The 16,351-nt window shown below is 37.8% G+C and overlaps 5 protein-coding genes and 1 non-coding gene across 10 annotated transcripts; 2 read left to right on the top strand and 4 right to left on the bottom strand.

Annotated features, from left to right (window-relative positions):
• LOC18789105 (cell differentiation protein RCD1 homolog) lies at positions 990-5,995 on the bottom strand. Of its 4 annotated transcripts, none has more exons than XM_007222765.2 (10): positions 5,776-5,995; positions 4,569-4,772; positions 3,967-4,038; positions 3,185-3,274; positions 2,729-2,771; positions 2,513-2,619; positions 2,070-2,165; positions 1,777-1,967; positions 1,589-1,658; positions 990-1,431 (listed from the first exon to the last, which is right to left on the bottom strand). In XM_007222765.2, the coding sequence occupies exons 2-10, from the start codon at positions 4,746-4,748 to the stop codon at positions 1,321-1,323; spliced, it is 960 nt and encodes a 319-aa protein (XP_007222827.1). In that variant the 5' UTR covers positions 4,749-4,772; positions 5,776-5,995; the 3' UTR covers positions 990-1,320. The 4 variants fall into 4 exon arrangements, with proteins under 4 accessions (XP_007222827.1, XP_020415328.1, XP_007222828.1 ...); XM_020559739.1 differs by having other exon boundaries at positions 4,569-4,775; positions 5,776-5,907; XM_007222766.2 differs by having other exon boundaries at positions 4,569-4,843; positions 5,776-5,906.
• Positions 7,521-10,254, bottom strand: LOC18790090 (protein-S-isoprenylcysteine O-methyltransferase A). The gene is made up of 4 exons (XM_020559704.1): positions 9,551-10,254; positions 9,304-9,388; positions 8,504-8,588; positions 7,521-8,409 (listed from the first exon to the last, which is right to left on the bottom strand). The coding sequence occupies exons 3-4, from the start codon at positions 8,583-8,585 to the stop codon at positions 7,763-7,765; spliced, it is 729 nt and encodes a 242-aa protein (XP_020415293.1). The 5' UTR covers positions 8,586-8,588; positions 9,304-9,388; positions 9,551-10,254; the 3' UTR covers positions 7,521-7,762.
• Positions 10,400-11,687, bottom strand: LOC18788664 (probable prefoldin subunit 5). The gene is made up of 2 exons (XM_007223604.2): positions 11,237-11,687; positions 10,400-10,640 (listed from the first exon to the last, which is right to left on the bottom strand). Exons 1-2 carry the CDS (start codon positions 11,609-11,611, stop codon positions 10,557-10,559), a joined length of 459 nt encoding a protein of 152 aa, XP_007223666.1. The 5' UTR covers positions 11,612-11,687; the 3' UTR covers positions 10,400-10,556.
• Positions 11,765-11,836, top strand: TRNAT-UGU. Its single transcript has one exon. It is a non-coding gene; the product is annotated as a tRNA-Thr (tRNA).
• LOC18790132 lies at positions 11,775-14,331 on the top strand. Its single transcript, XM_007222092.2, has 4 exons — positions 11,775-12,767; positions 12,854-13,110; positions 13,244-13,433; positions 13,530-14,331. Exons 1-4 carry the CDS (start codon positions 12,321-12,323, stop codon positions 14,247-14,249), a joined length of 1,614 nt encoding a protein of 537 aa, XP_007222154.2. The 5' UTR covers positions 11,775-12,320; the 3' UTR covers positions 14,250-14,331.
• On the bottom strand, positions 14,407-16,266 carry LOC18789918 (thioredoxin-like protein YLS8). Of its 2 annotated transcripts, none has more exons than XM_007223651.2 (2): positions 16,051-16,266; positions 14,407-14,927 (listed from the first exon to the last, which is right to left on the bottom strand). In XM_007223651.2, exons 1-2 carry the CDS (start codon positions 16,168-16,170, stop codon positions 14,619-14,621), a joined length of 429 nt encoding a protein of 142 aa, XP_007223713.1. In that variant the 5' UTR covers positions 16,171-16,266; the 3' UTR covers positions 14,407-14,618. The 2 variants fall into 2 exon arrangements, with proteins under 2 accessions (XP_007223713.1, XP_007223714.1); XM_007223652.2 differs by lacking the exon at positions 16,051-16,266 and adding an exon at positions 15,463-15,868.

Below are 16,351 nucleotides of genomic sequence, written 5' to 3'. Positions count from 1 at the left end.
TGACCAACCCTTTCAATCCATTCCAAAATGATTCAGATTACTTATTAAAGTAAGTAATAGCCCTTAACCTTTTTAATTACGTCTTATAGATATATTTTTATCATTAAAATCAGTGACGTGTCAGATATTTTATATGTTTATTAATGATTTATTTTTTGTAAAAAGAAATTTTATATGTTTATAGTTTGTTAAACTTGAAATGAAACCATCATTGATTCATACTCAATAATAATATCTGAACTACATAGATCAGTTTGATTAATTCCCACATTTGAGACAAAATCATTGTTATCGTCTAGCAGGAAATGACTAATGGTATGGTACAACAAACAAACTAAAACTAGCAAGTTTTGCCTTGACTGGACTGGCTTGGCCTGCCGTGCCGTGCCATGTTGCCCAGCTGCAATATATAATTAATTATCTCAGTGTCTCTCTACACACAATTTGCGTCGGGTAAATGGGTTAGTAGCTACTAGCTAGCATTATTATTATTAGCTTTTAGAAAGCGAATGCATATGATTATGATATGAATGGAATGGACAGCTGCATGTGTTTGTAGCTCTCATTCATTCATTCCCATTATAACACAAAGCTGAAGAAGAAGAGAGAAAAGAAACTAAAAAGTTTAGGAAGAGAGAAGAAATCTATCAAAAGATGGGGGTGGGCACTGGGCACTGGGCAATGGCAGACAAATAAACCCCTCTTTCTTCAATTATTAAAGCGAAGAGGCTGGCTTGACTTAAAAGAAACAATGAGTGCAGTACATCCATATGCCTTTTTATTTTCCATGAAAAGAAAGTTGGAAAGTTTTTTTTCCCTTCCATTAGTCTCATTCCAGAAGAATCAATCAATCAAGCAAGCAAGCACCTACGGTACCTAACTACTTACACAAGAATCAATCAAGATAGCGATTGGTAATGAATGAAAGCCACTCCAGCTTTACTTTAAGGTGCACGTACGGTACGTAGATACTAGTTACTACTAGGCTAGCTCAGGCCATGGGCCATCTGGTTGGTGACATTGACAACAATCAAAGTTCGAAAATTGAAACACCATAAGGCCAATAGGAAAGGATAGGAGGATCATTTCAAGTAACCAAAAATGAAGATGTAGCATACTAGCGTAGGAGGAGGAGGAGCTAGTGTTTTAACTACAAAACAGCTCAATTTTCAGCCCAGGAGGTAATGTTTGGGTATAAAACTAACTAAAATAAGCTAATTAAGATCATAAAACAGTGTTTATGCATATGATGCTGCTGTCACCATCTTCATCAACACAACACATGGCGGCAGCAGCCTTGCTACGAAAAGGCCCCTTAATTTAATTCACCATCATGTGATCAAATCCTCCCCCACCCTGTAGTGCAGGAAGCCGGTTCACTCCAACGTTTTGCAGCAGTTGTTGCAGCCACCTCCTTGTAGTGGGATCTTCCTGTATTTATGCATCATGCATACCATAGTCAAAATCAAATCAAAATGGACTCCCACAGGGCAGTCAAACATCCGGTTTAATCTATCTGTCAAATAACTAGACCCTGCTATCAGCATCTTAAAAGGAAACAAAAAGAATCAATAACAGAGATACTTACACAAAGGAAATTATTAAAGGTAGCCTCTCTTAACGTATCTGGAAGGCAATTTCTTAAAGCATCACAAGCCCTGCAAAACAAAACAACAAAGAACAAACTTATATTATTAGAGCCCTAATGGAAAATGTATCCAACAAAAGAGAAAAAAAGCCAAAGCTATGAAGAAGAGTTGGGTTTTAGAACCAAACCTTGGATTATCTGACAAGCGAAGATAACATCGAATGATATGTTTCAAAAGGCGTGATGAGGGTTGCTCAGCAAGTGCTGTAACCATGCTCCCTAAAACCCGACCTACTGCAAAAAACCGCTCTGCTGTAGTACAAATATAGTCCAAACCCATATCATCCAACAAAATCTTTTGAACTATAAATGTGGCAACCTGCCGTAACAAGAACATTTGTCAGACAAGTAAGAACTAGCCACTTCTACACAAAATGCTACACTTTAGGAATATACTTCAAAAATAATCAGGAAACTCAACTGTTTTTGACAATTCACTGCCCATTTCCATAGTGCGAAGGCACAGTGGAATTATTTCTGTTGACAGAAGGAAACTAATAACTTCTGTATCATCAACCTGGAAGAAGAATGAAAGAAAACGAAAAGGCAATATATAAAAATCATGGAGTCATAAGAGATCTATAAAAATTGAAGTTAAAAGGTGTAAAACAGTATATCATTATCCATTTTTTGTATCTCTGCATGCCTCAACACAAGAGGAGGGATGGAGAATGTGACAGGAATTCAGATATTCCCTTGTCTTAATTAAACATTCATCATAGAACTCATGGTTATAAAAGCAACAGTTCTATTTGATTTCAAATGACTTAGGCAGCCTGCATGCAAAATCATTTACCACAACAGTGTGAAAGTGTCCACCCAAATGAAGGAAATGGTCAAGATAATTTGTCCGAAAAGAAGTACCTTCACTAGGGCACCAATGACTCCTAAACTAGTAAGCCTTAAGTACTCAAACGGTCTTGACCTGCTCGTTGTATTGAGAAAAGGATACAGATATAAAGGTATATGAGCTGCAATGGAGAAAAGTTCAGAGGAAGAATAATTTAGAGTTGAATAAATTAATGCAAGTATAAGGAACATGTAACTTTACATGCCATAAAAGATAATAGGCCAAAATACCATTGAGGAACAACATCCTTGTATCTGGGTGGGAAGCTACACACTGCCAGAAAATTTGAAACATGACAGAACATTGTTAGCGTTAAAGTGGGAAGAATGCATGACACTAACTGAGAAAAACAAATTTGATCTTTGAAGTCTAAGAAATGACCATGGTGAGGAAAATAAAACCAGTAGCATAATCATTGTAACTAAATTTCAAAAGATTGGATTAGAAAGACTGTTGTCTGATTTTAATTGACATGAATATGGACCTTCTAAATAGCATTCATTTTCTCAAGCTTAAAAGTCAGCAACTAAGTAAATTAAAAAATAAAAAATAAGAAACGATCTAAACCCTGTGTTTAACACAAGGAGCTGGAAATGTGCTTCTCATTTGGATGAATGACTAAATTTTAGGTATATAGCTAATAACATAACATTAAAAATGAAACTTGAAACAGGAAAGCACGTGACCTGAAGAAGAGCAAGAGCATTGCAAACTCGATTGGATTGTACCGCAGTCAGATTTGGTGGTGATAGAACAGGGTAAATTGAAACTATCTCCTGCAAGTAGAAATGAAACCAACATCAGGGAATAACCCCAATAAGCATCCATCAACAAGAATAAAAGCTACCAAAGAATCTTGCCCGTGGTAATATAGGCAGAAGATGTGAACATCATATGACAAAAATACACAAAAATATGTGCAGAGACAAGAAATTGACAGAAAAATCCAGTTTTTCATTAACCATCCATCTAGACAAATAATTTGAAATACATCTTAACCATCTAAAACTACAAAAGCTACCCAAGTGGCAGCATATATTGATTCTCTGAGCTATTTCCAGATCCTTGTGTTCATTATTACTTCTAGCAAAATATTCCTCCCGTTGAACTATTGCACCCATAACTTTTTCAGATAATAATATAATAAAAAAATATGTGAACGTTCAACATTCAACATTTGTGATCAAGTGGGCAAACACAAACCAAGTAGGTTTACCTAAAAAATAGAGAGTCAGCAATGATTAATAACCTTCTAAAGGAACCTCCTTTAACCAACTTTGTTAAAAAGCTGATATGGAAAAATATATGACAGGCATACATGAGAGGCAAAACATGATGGGACTAAACTAAGCTGCCAACTTAAGTAGGATGCCTGTAACAGTGCAGCAATAGTACCAAAAGAATTCCACAACAAAGGAGCCAAATCTAGAAACAATTATCTCTTCTAAATATAAAAAACGCAAGTTACCTGTATGAGTGCAGCAATAGTACCAAAAGAATTCCACACGAAAGGAGCCAAATCTTGAAATAACTCCTTGTTCTAAAAAATGAAACCAAAGGCACACAGAGTTTATATCGCAGTATACCAATGTTGTAATATAAATTGCATAGCCACCTAAAGGAAAAAACATGGGCACAAAAATTTTAGGGTTATCAACTAAGACATTGAACCCATATAGAATAATAAACTTAAATATCTGCTGAAAACAAAAATCAAGCAAGCTTCCCTGTGGTCATAAACATATAACATATATTTTTAGAAAGCAACGCAGGTTCTTATTACCATATGGCATATGTATCAAGATACTACAAGTCGTTTATGGGTCGAATGTAATAAAGAAAAGGCTACAATTTTGAATGCAAACTTAGCATGATGCAACTACCAAGCTTCTAAATCAGTTTCTCGCTACAGGAAACAAAGGCACTTTCCTTTTGTTAGTTATAAAATTAGGCAGGCAAAAAAAGCAATAACATTTAAAATAGTCAAGAACATCCAAAAGTACTAAGCCTCAGACTTGGTCCTTCATGATTTATATAGGAAGTGACAGAATCAAAACTTGCAAAAGTTACCTTAGAAAGTTCAAGAAGCGCATTTTCTCGAAGATCAGGATTACTTAGGTCAAGCACCAAGTGCTCTGCTGATGCCATTTTACGATCCTTGTTTGCTTGAGCTCCAGCAATGCTTGGCACTGAAGCACTTGGACCTCCGAATGATACATTCATCGAAAGCGACTGGGGCCGGTTTGCCATTAATTCAAAGACCCAAACTTATCACTACTTACGTATCAAGACAGATTTTAATATAACTTGGGGTTAGTCAAACTGCACCTAAGTACTTAATTCAGCTGAACAAAATTAAAAGAGAGAGTAAGTACATAAATAATAGGTCGAAAAAGGGAAACCATTCGCAAAGAGAGAGTATGAGAAAGTCAAATGGCTACCATATATTTTAAATTAACATTACTTTCACAGTGCCTATTACCAGAATAACGACTGTGTATGAATTCCCATTATATGGAGTGTTACCAAACAAAGGCGACAAAATTGTAATGTTTGGCAATCCACAAAACAAAAACTGCTGCAAATTGAGTAATTTATGCAAAATCTTTTCTCTTTCAGTAAGCTTTTAAAAATAAGAAAACAATTTCTTTGTTCAATATTTCAGCATTAAGGAAAAAAGAAAACAGAACATTCCTGCAAAAATAAAAATTATGAATTTTCTTTATCTCTCTCTCCCTCTCATACACACACATGGAGAGAGAAAACGTTGCATGTTCTTTCCAGTAGATGTTTAACCAAGTGAATATCAACCCAAACCAATTCAAGGTCGAGTTGATTTGTAATCGAGAATTGGTTCAGAACCTGGGTTTGTGAATCACCCATAATCGCTCAGTACCAGAAAAGGATTTTCCCTTACTAATAGTGATTGTGCATTTGAAATGAGGGGAAAAAAGAGCATGGATGTGAAAAACCATCAAGAACACTTAATTGCTGCAGAATTGTATAAAATGAAGAGACAATTAGGTCACCCGATTAAAATTTAGGGCCAAACAAAAGAATCACCAAGCATAAAAGCAATTAAAGATTTGTTAACTAGTTTGAACATGGGAAAATTCATATGAAAAATGCAACTGAACATTCAAAATAGATTGATGAAACCCATCAACCTTTTCAAACAACTAAAAACATAGATTTACTGTTGGAATCAAAACATCAAACATCACACATAAAATAAAAAACTTGAACGGAGGAGACGATGTGGTTTCCGGTTCCTCACCTAAAGAAAGAAGCCTTTGGCGGACAACGGATACGTTTGGTGATCTCATCTCTCTCTCTCTCTTTTCCTCCCTGTCGCTTTTTGTTTCTCTGGGTTTGGGATTGCTTACGTTACGTGCCTTGGGTTGGGTTGACCCACTCTTAATTCTTCGTGGCGCGGCTTTAAGAAGCCTCTCACTCTTGTTTCTTGCCCAATGCGGGTCCTTTCAGTTTTTAACGGGCCTGTAGTGACACTGGCATCGGCCCTAATGCTAATTTAAGGGGAAATGAAATCCTAAACAAGCAGTATAGCCGTTCGGCTATACTATGTTTTTTATATATAAAAAAGAGGACCTTCAATCGATTAGGCGCCACGTGTCAAAAATACGTATAACCGACCGGCTATACTATTTTTTTATATTTAAATTCGTAGTATCTCCACATGGTTATACTATTTCAATACATTATATTTAAAAATGTGTATAAAATATTAGAAATGCGTACGTACATGTACAATACGAATATTGTATTTTTTTTTAAACGTGAGACATGTATAGAACACAAATGTACTATTAAAAAATACGTACATACATGCATATATATATATATAATAGATTATAGTTGCTCCACTATACTATTTATTAAAGATAATTAAAAAAAAACAGTAAAGCAGACCAGCTCTATGATTTTTTAAAAAAATAAGAAAAAAATGGAGTATAGCAGGACGGCTATACTATTTACTATATAAAAAAATGCCGAGCGGCTATACTGTTTTAAAAAAAAAATTAAAAAAACTGAGTATAGCCGGTCGGCTATACTATTTTTTATATAAAAAAAGAGGACCATCATCGATTAGGTGCCATGTGTCAAAAAAAGTCTATTTTAAAAAATTAAATTAAATTAAAAACACGGTGTATAGCCATGCGGCTATACTATTTTTCTTTATAAAAATATGTCTATAAAACATGAGAAATACATACGTATATGTACAATATGAATATTGTATGTTTGAATTTTAAAAAACGTGAGACGTGTATAAAGCACGAATATATTATTGAAAAATATGTATGTACATTTGTGTATACATATATATAAAATAAAAAAACTCAGTTTAGCCATTTGGCTATACTATTTTTTATATAAAAAAAGATGACCGCCCAACGATCTGGCGCCATGTGTCAAAAACAAGTCTATTTAAAAATAAATAAATAAAAACACGGACTATAGTCGTGCAGCTGTACGATTTTTAATTAAAAAAAGAAGACCCTCTATCAATTAGGCACCATGTGTCAAAAACAGTATAGCCGACCGGCTATACTGTTTTTAACAAATTCGTAGTATTGCCGCCCAGCGATACTATTTAATGTATATTTAAGAAAATCGAGTATAGCCGCACGGCTATATTCTTTATTTAAAAAACCAGAGTAGGCACACAGCACTAGTGCCACGTGTCAAAACCGAGTATAGCCGCACGGCCATACGATTTATTATGGAAAAGCGGATCCGTCCAGCGAGCAAGCGCTACATGTCAAAATAAGTATAGCCGGCCGGCTATACTATTTTTTTTTTAAAAAGGACCCCAGAGGTTAGGTGCGACGTGTCAAAATAAGTATAGCCGTCCGGCTATACAATTTTTTATAAAAAATTGCTACACTATTTAAAGATATTATATTTAAAAGGTATAGCCCCCCAGCGATACTATTGAGTTATAATCTATTTGTTTTTCTGCACATGATGATGGTGGGGCTTCAAACAGTAATCTTATGTGGTGGAAACCAAACACCAACAACGCATTGTCTGCGTGTGTAAACATATAGATTAAAAATGTTAAGTTTTCATGTGAATTTAAGTCTCGTGGACAAGCCTTACAAAACATTGGCTGATACATTCTCAGTCTCACCTGCAACCCATTTATCAGCTAAAGAAGACAACACTATTCTACAATCTAGCAGAAGCAAGATGAGTGAGGCAAGAGGAATTCAACCCTTCCCACAGAATCCCTCGGATCTTCACTTTATAAAAGGCACCCCGGCAGGAACTCGTCTGGCATATTCCTCGTACTGCGACCCAAAAAACTGCCTCAAGAAATACTCTTCATACGGTATTCTTTGCGCAAAGAAGCGCCAAACTACAAGTGCAAATGCAATTGTTGATATGGGATTACAAAGCATTATCTGAGTGCCCACTGACCATATGAAGAAACCACAGTAACCAGGATGCCGAACAACTCTATAAATTCCATTTGTAATCAATTGGTGATGCTCTGAGTGATGAACCCTGATGAGATGTGTGAAGGACCGACCAGCTGTAATTATTGCCATCTTCCGAATGATTTCCCCTATTATAAGCATTCCAAGGCCCCAGTTGCTGACCCACCAGTGTTCCTTCATACCAGGGAACAAAATATATTCTATTAAGTACTCCAGCAAGGAAAAAATCATTGCAACCAGATAGTTTTTGCTGATCAGAAGAGATTTCAGAGTGACATTTGATTTCCCGTGAATGCCAACTGCTAAAATGTATTCAGAACCGTGAAAAAAGATTATCGCCGCGAACATCTGTGACAGCTGTCTGCAGGCTGTGTAACTGAAGACTACTGCCATGCTTGTTACAATAGAGCGGATCAATCTTTGGCTCTGGTGTACTGTAAGGAGCCCTGAGAGGAATAACTGCCTCAATGAAATTCTGCCAATCTTTGTCCGGAAGCTGTAGTGAAGAAATAAAGAACGTTTTTGGGTTTTACTTCAGACCTGGAAAAGTTAAACCACTATGTGATATTGAAGCACAAAATTGTCTCTCAACATCACCCCAAACATGCTTCAAGAATGACATATTCTGCACAGAAGAAGATTAAAACGGTTAAGAAAAGTTCAGAGACTTCATGAAATTACCAGGATGCTAAAGATCTTATAGAAGCTCTTTCAATCAACTATGAAATCATACATGCATATTTTGAACAAAACAAGAAATGCAAGAAAAATGTAAAGGATCCAAGGAACTGCTCAACATTGGGTTTTTGTCCCATGTAAGTCCTAAAAGCCCTAACCCTATTAAACCAAGAATTGCTTCAACCCCTTCCTTCCAATAATTGAGTAGCATTTTTTTACATATTTAGTAGTCTTCTAAACACTTGTGTGTAGAGTGTAGACAACAACCAATACTGTATGCATCACAATGATTTATGATCTAACATTTGAAGTTGCAACCACCTTCAATAAATCTGATAAGGGAATAAAATTTGGGCTTTAAGTTGAATGAAGCATTTTTTTCGTCATTTTATTTTCAATTTCAGAATAACAAGAAAACCTAATGCAGTTTTTCAAATTTCTCTTCTTTTTCAATATTATCAAGCAACCAACCAGAAAACCTTTTCTTTTCAATTACAAATGCATCAACTCTGACAAATCACCTCCCCTCAGCGAAATACAAAAAAGTCATACAGTGGATCAATCAAATTTCAAATTTCAAATTTTTTGATTTCCTCAGCAACCAAACAGAGGATTATTGTCAATTACCAAAAAGAAAAAGATCATCTTTGAACAAAGATTACCTGATGTCGATTGATTGAAATTATTCTTTTTGCATTCTGAATTACCCTGGTGTTGTTTAGCTCCGGCCTCCGTCAAGTGGGTGAGCTTTCGAATTCCAGCAACAAGTATAATTAAACAAAAAATCAAGTAAGAAGCTCCATATAGGGATTTATGGAGGCAATAACAGCTCAGTTTCTTTTTTCTAAGAAGGATCTAAGAGTGGCATGTATGAGAGGATTCAAGTAATTGACTGGAGTTTGTTCTTACCAGCGGAAGGGGGAATTTTCGCCTCTTTGTTTTTGGTGTTCGAAGGCAGCGACAGATGAACGAAAAGCAGAGCGATGGCCGGAGCGGGAGATCTGGCCGGAAGGCAGAAGGCTGGCAGTTGAGTGGTGAGTCTGGTGACGACGGCGGAGGTTGAGAAAATACGAAGACAAAAGAAATGAGAGAACAGGAGTGATCGTGTAACCGGAGGGACAAGCGTCGTCATTAAAGAAAATAAAATAGGGCAATTTTGGCATTAAAAGAATTCATTAAACCCTCCACATGCTTTCTTTTGAAAGCAGGTCCTCGCCTCACCTGCTCCTCAATGTCAATAATCGTGGTCAGAGACCTAAGCTTCAATGTTAAGCAGATTCTTACTCTAATTTGGGAGGGTTAAATTAACTAAACTGAATAAGTAACTCGGTCATTGTTTCGAATGCTGAGACTGAACTTATTAAATTAGACACTGAAGCGACAATTTAATCCCAATATTGTGACTCGTTGGGGCCTTGAACTCAACTTATTAAATTAGACACTGAAGCTCGTTGGGGCCTTGAACCAAAGTATTCGTATACGCATCATAGGGAGGGTACAGCTTACAGGTATGAAAGCTGGTCTTCTGAACGAGTTCAGGGCTTGAAATGTAGTAATCTTTCGACTCAAGAGAAGAAGAAGATGAAAGCAATTTCTATTCTTTCAAGTTAAAACTCAATAGCTGAAACTAGTATAGTTTTTTAAAGAAGCAACTTTCAAGTAGTTCCACACCACCACACCACAGCATTTGTGCTTCTCGATTCAAAAGGACCAATTTTTTTTTTAAAAAAATGCAATTTGAGATTGGGAAATCACTTCTACTGCAAAAATATAATTGAAAAAAAAAGGAGGAATAAAACAACACTTGTTTGTTCGTACACCAAACCAAAGCCAGTACACTAGAACACCATCTCTGAATGCAATATCATAGCTTAACAAACAAACATGACAAAAATCATCAGCTCCCCCCCTCCTACTATGTTGCAGGAGCCAACTGCTTCAACTTGGCTTGCAAAACTGCCCCAGCTTCATCCGAGATGCTCTTCTTTTTAGAAGCAACCTGCACGTTAAATTGAACTCGTGTTTTCTTAAATGGAAATGGAAGTCAACAGCAATACAAAAGGAATCAAGCCATACAAATTAGAACGAGAAAAGAAAATTCCCAACTCAGAATAACTGAGTTCCTTATGAATAAGAAAGAGATGAACAGCTAAATTATATATCAGCCTCATTCGTGGGGTCATTCTTCAATCCCCAAAAGCAAACATTTTTAGGTTTTTCCTTTAGCTATCAAATTAAACACAAGCGAAATGAAATATACACAATCAAATCCCCCAAACAATTTTAATGCATTTGCTCACTGCACAATTTGTAAAAAGACAAATCCCCAAACTTAGCAGCAGTGACCAAAGTTTAGGCTTTTTATCGCAAAAAAATGGAGTCAGGTACCAGTTATACAATTTTAGAATCAAAGTAGAGCAAGTTCTTCACCAAAGTCTCGGCTTTTTGGGAAAAATGTCATGGTTAGGTTTAGAAATCAAACCACAAAATAAATTAATGGAATTAAAATCAAGGGAATTTTACTCAAAATTGAAATATAACTTTGGAAGAAATTGCAAGTTAGAAACTGATAAAAATGAAAACTTGAGAGCGTACCTCGACAAGCTGCTCAAAATTAGATTTGAGCAAGCTGATCTTACGTTCGCAGTAATCTTTGGCCTGAGGCATGGTTTTCTCGATGAAGTAACCGGTGCCGACGTCGACGAGGACTTGGTGGGCGTCGTGGAGGGTGCCGGGGACATAAAGGGACGCCGTAAGAGGGACGAGCATCTTCTTGCCCTGAGGGCGCAGGGAGAGGTCGTGGAGAGCGGAGGAGGCGATCTCGAGGCGAGTGGTGGCTGTACGGATGTTGTTGAGGGAGTCCTGAAGAAGATTGACTTCCATATCAGTTTGTTCCTTGACTGCCTTCAACTGCTCCGGGCTCAGCTTCTCCATCTCCGCTCTCACGTTCACGCTCACCGTCTTCTCCATCTCTCTCTGTATTTACCACTCTTTCTATTCCAACGCTGTCTGTCTCTAGAGTCTACCCGACTGCCTGCGTCTCCGTTCGATATAAAAAGGATCGTCCCCTTTTTTTTTATATAACTGTATAAGAAAGTAATTAAATAATATTGGCATCAAGGAGCCCCTATAGCTCAGTGGTAGAGCGTCAGTCTTGTAAACTGAAGGTCTGTAGTTCGATCCTGCATGGGGGCAACCAATTTTATTTTATTTTTTCCTATTTTGTCGGTCTCATTTTTTTTGGTACTCTAATCATCTCATCCTTTTTAGTCTTCATTTGGTTTTTTACAATTTTTTTTTTCAATAAATCAAAATGGGGGTTTTCTCAATCGCATGGGGTGAAGCTGAAGTTCCGTAGATCAAGGAGATTAAGTGAAAGCGATAGGAGAACTGAAGAAAGAAAATATCTCATATTATTTGTCCTGGCTCTCTCTTTCTCTACCAAAATATCTTGATCATGGACTTGGAGGAGGCTCTCGTCCCTTCCCAATCGTCTTTTAAATTTATAAAAAAAAAAAACTATTTATATAGAATGAATATAGAACAAGTAAGTAGCTAGTGTACATGTTGTAAAATCCTCCACCTCTTATTTCTCTGTCTATGTTTTGAAGTGTTAGATCGTCTTATCTACAAAGTAGAAAGAAAGAAAGAATTGGTGAATACTTTAACATCAGAAGAAATGGCTGCAGCAGCAGGAGCATGCCTTCCTCTTGTTCCTCAGTTTTTTACTAGTGGTTGTGGCTCAAATGCTATAACCAGATGCAGCAGCAGCTCCCCAATGAGATCAACCACTACCACTTCAAATGTTATATTTCATAATTATGATTACTGTTATAAGCCTAGCAGCATGATTAGATCTTGCAGGAGGAGGAGGGTTGCTTGTTATTCTGCTGCTTCTTCTACTTCTGCTGGTGGTGGTGGTGGTGGTATCACAGAGTTTGATCTGTATGAGCTGATGGGGATCGATAGCAGTTGCGATCCATCTGAGATCAAAAGAGCATACCGGACGCTGCAGAAGCGGTGCCACCCAGATATCGCAGGGCCAGCAGGGCATGACATGGCTATCATCCTCAATGAAGCATATGCTCTTCTCTCTGATCCTAATTCACGTTCAGCTTATGATAAGGTATATAAGCTTTTAATTAATTTATTGATTAGTTCCCTTTTAATTTTATAAGAAGAAGAGCATGGATATATACCCGGGTGGTGCAGGAGCAAGCGAAAATTGCAGAGCTTCGAGGGTACTCAGGGAAACCAATATACTCAGTTTGGTTTGGTTCAGAAAGCGAAGAAAGAGCTGTTTTTGTGGATGAAGTCAAGTGCATTGGGTGCTTGAAATGCGCCTTATGCGCTGAAAAAACTTTTGCAATCGAATCAGTGTATGGAAGAGCCAGGGTTGTTGGTCAGTGGGCTGATCCTGAATCCAAAATCCAAGAGGCCATTCAGGCTTGTCCTGTTGATTGCATCTCGTCAGTATCTTTACTTATTTAGCATCTCTCTCTCTCTCTCTCTCTTCCAAAAACACATACACAGATGCAATTTGCTTGCTACAATCAAATTGTTGACAGCAGCATACATATATATATATATATATATTAATAGGATTGTGGAGCGATCAAACCTAGCAGCTCTGGAATTTCTAATGTCCAAGCAGCCTCGAGGCAGTGTAAGAATAGGCATGGGGACCACAGCAGGTGCACGTGTCTCCAACATTTTTGTTGATCTCAAAAAATTCCAGACCAGATTCCAGGATGCAGCAAAGCAAAAAGCTTCCTCTACACAAACTTCCAGTGTTAGTTGCTAACTTTCCATTCCATTCAGTTCTGTCTATCTAATTCTAATGTATGAATGAGTAGCAATTATTTAGTACGTGTACTGTGTACATCAGGAGACGGACCTTCAAAGAGAAGCAAGACTGTCAGCAATTCAAGCCATCAGATCAATCTCCAACTGGTTGTACTGGAAAACCCCCTATTCAACCTCAGCTCATCATCAGTCCACATCTCTCCAAAACTTTACCCAATCATCCATTGGCCCTACATATTCATCCCATTTCAACCACACGGATGTCAGCAACCTCCTCCGAGAGGCAGCGGCTGCTAGGAAACAGGGCAGATATCAGCGGCGCACAAGACCCGTCCGGCCATTAAACCCACCATCATCTAAAGAGGAGGAGGACGGTGACTATTGGAAACCATTAACCAATGCTCTTCCTCATGCAGCAGCAGCAACAGCCTCCTCATCAACTCAAAACAACCACTCCAACTCATCACAGCCTTCACCTGCTCATCAACGACGGAATGTCGACAAAGATTATAGATCAGTACAGAGGAACCCCAAGCCCAACCCCATTAGATGGTTGGCTCCAATGGCACCAGCAATATTGATGGCTGCCGTTGTTGGCCGATCACAGTCACAAGGAGACGGGGGAGCTGTAGGTAACGGTAATGGTGGTGGTGGAGGATTAACAGAACATATATATGGCTCTTTCGCATTGGAGATAGTCAACAGTTCCTGGTTACAGATCGTATTGGTGGCCATCACTTGGTACATCATTGGCACGGTCATTGTGGGCCTTGTAGATGCCATTAAAAGTAGGCAAACTTAGGACACACATTTCAGAATTATACTAAATATATACATATAATATAATAATGAAAATCTAAAGCACCACTAGCATTTTTTTACTATCTCCCTTGTTACTACATCTAGCTTTATTATCCTTTCACAATCATTTCTCTTGCAAAAGAATCAGCCAAATAGAATTATCAACACGACATTTTATAAATAGATAGTTTGGTTTATAAAGGGTATCTCTGGAACACACACCAAACACGCTGAATAAGAAACAATTAAATGCAGTATGCATAGAAAACATTCAGATACATTGGCTTCCCTAAATCACCTATAAAAGGTCAACGTAACTCCATCCAAACTAGGTTTTGTCTGAAATGAATTACATTGTCAGCAGCAGGGCTTAGTAACGGTACTTGGTGGAGTAATCTTTGGGAGCAATGACCAGACCGCGTCCCTTCCTTGCCCCACGGTACACCGTCTCAACGATGTCAATGAACTCTTGCTTGTCCTTGAGAGCCCAGTTGATCTTGTTGTTGTTCCCAGTGCCAAGGTCAATCATAATGTGCTTGTTTCTGAAAAAGAACATGACAGTGGATGGGTCATAGAGCTCATACATTGTGTTGAAATCAGGAACCTCCGTGATATCGACAAGGTAAATCACAGCAAAGTTTTTGAGTGTCTCAGCAACTGAAGCAAGCACTTCATCCATCTAATCAACAGGACAAGATAACAAATAAGAAATTAACCAGCAGCATTCAAAAACAGGGTTCAATTCATACAGGGATCAAAATGTGATTATAAATCGTTCTACGGTTTAGATTATATTAGGAGTCAGTTTGGAGTATCAAATTTTGAGATTAGAGTAAAATTAACCCAGATTAGTCTATGCAACATTTATTTTCTTCTAATTTCCCTTAAAAGAAATTCCAACTTCAAAGTAAATTAAAAGGTGAAAAAATGTGACATGAACTACCTCAATCTGCAAGCATAGATCAAAGGTGAAAGATTTATACCAGGTCTTCAAGGTATATGAATGAAATAAACCCTGAAGAAAGAGAGCCACATATTTGCTAAAGAATAATTACTCGTTTGTTGTCTATCTATCCTCAAAATTACGATTTTTCTACAGAATTGAATGGCTTAATTCATCAAAAATATAAATCATAAAGAAGAAAAAAGAAAAGAAAAAGGGAATTGGGGGTTTAGGGTTAGTGAAAGTTGCAGAGGGGGGCGTTGGAACCTACCTGCATACAGGTCTCGTCCCAGTCGTGGCCGAAGCGGATGAGGACGAGACGCTCCTCCTCGGCGAGGATGGCCTGATCGACGGCCCATCCAGAGTGGAGGTGGGGCAGCAAATACGACATCGTTCCTCGCTCTCTTCAAGTTCTCTCACAAGTGTAGTGCCCCGAGTCCCAACCTTTCTGGCTTTCTCTCGCCCTCAGATAGAAAAATCTACCAATTAATTAACACATTTTTTGGGATTATTTTGAAACTGCCCCCTGAACTTGTTTGTTTGTCCCACTTCGGTACCTAAATTGTTTTTTCGTCCTAAATAGGTCCCTAAACTTTCAAAAGTATTTGTAATGAGCCCAGATTGTAACTTGTATTTGTAATGACCCTCCTGCCTCCCCTCCCCTCCCTCAGTCCGTCCGTAATCCGTATTTGTTGAATTTCTTTTTGGTTTAGGAAGAAAACAACCACATAATTAAGAAGAATGAAGCAAGCAATATTTATTAAATCTAAGGCAATCAATTAAATAAATTAAATAGAATTAAATGAACGAGAGTTTTAAATAGAAGGAAGGGAAGTCAGGGAAATTGAATTGAATTTACCTGCATGCAAGTGTCGTCCCAGTCATGGCCGAATCGGATGACGACGACACGTTCTTCCTCAGCAAGAATGGCCTGGTCCACGGCCCAACCTGAGTGCAGGTGAGGTAGCAAATACGACATTACTAATATTAATTATATATGTATGTATTGTATATCTGATCTCTCTCTCTCTCTCTCTCTCTCTCTGTGTTTCTCCGGAGCACAGGAGCAGAACAGGAGGCGACCCTCAATAATGGATCTCTCTCTCATCTCATGTACAATATAAAAGGAGGAAATCCCATGCCCATGGTGCCATGGTGGT

The sequence above is a fragment of the Prunus persica genome, chromosome G1, assembly GCF_000346465.2.
Source record: "Prunus persica cultivar Lovell chromosome G1, Prunus_persica_NCBIv2, whole genome shotgun sequence".
In the NCBI taxonomy this organism is placed as follows: domain Eukaryota; kingdom Viridiplantae; phylum Streptophyta; class Magnoliopsida; order Rosales; family Rosaceae; genus Prunus; species Prunus persica.
The sequence above is the reverse complement of the archived record's forward strand: the minus strand, read 5'-3'. Positions and strand labels throughout refer to the sequence as shown.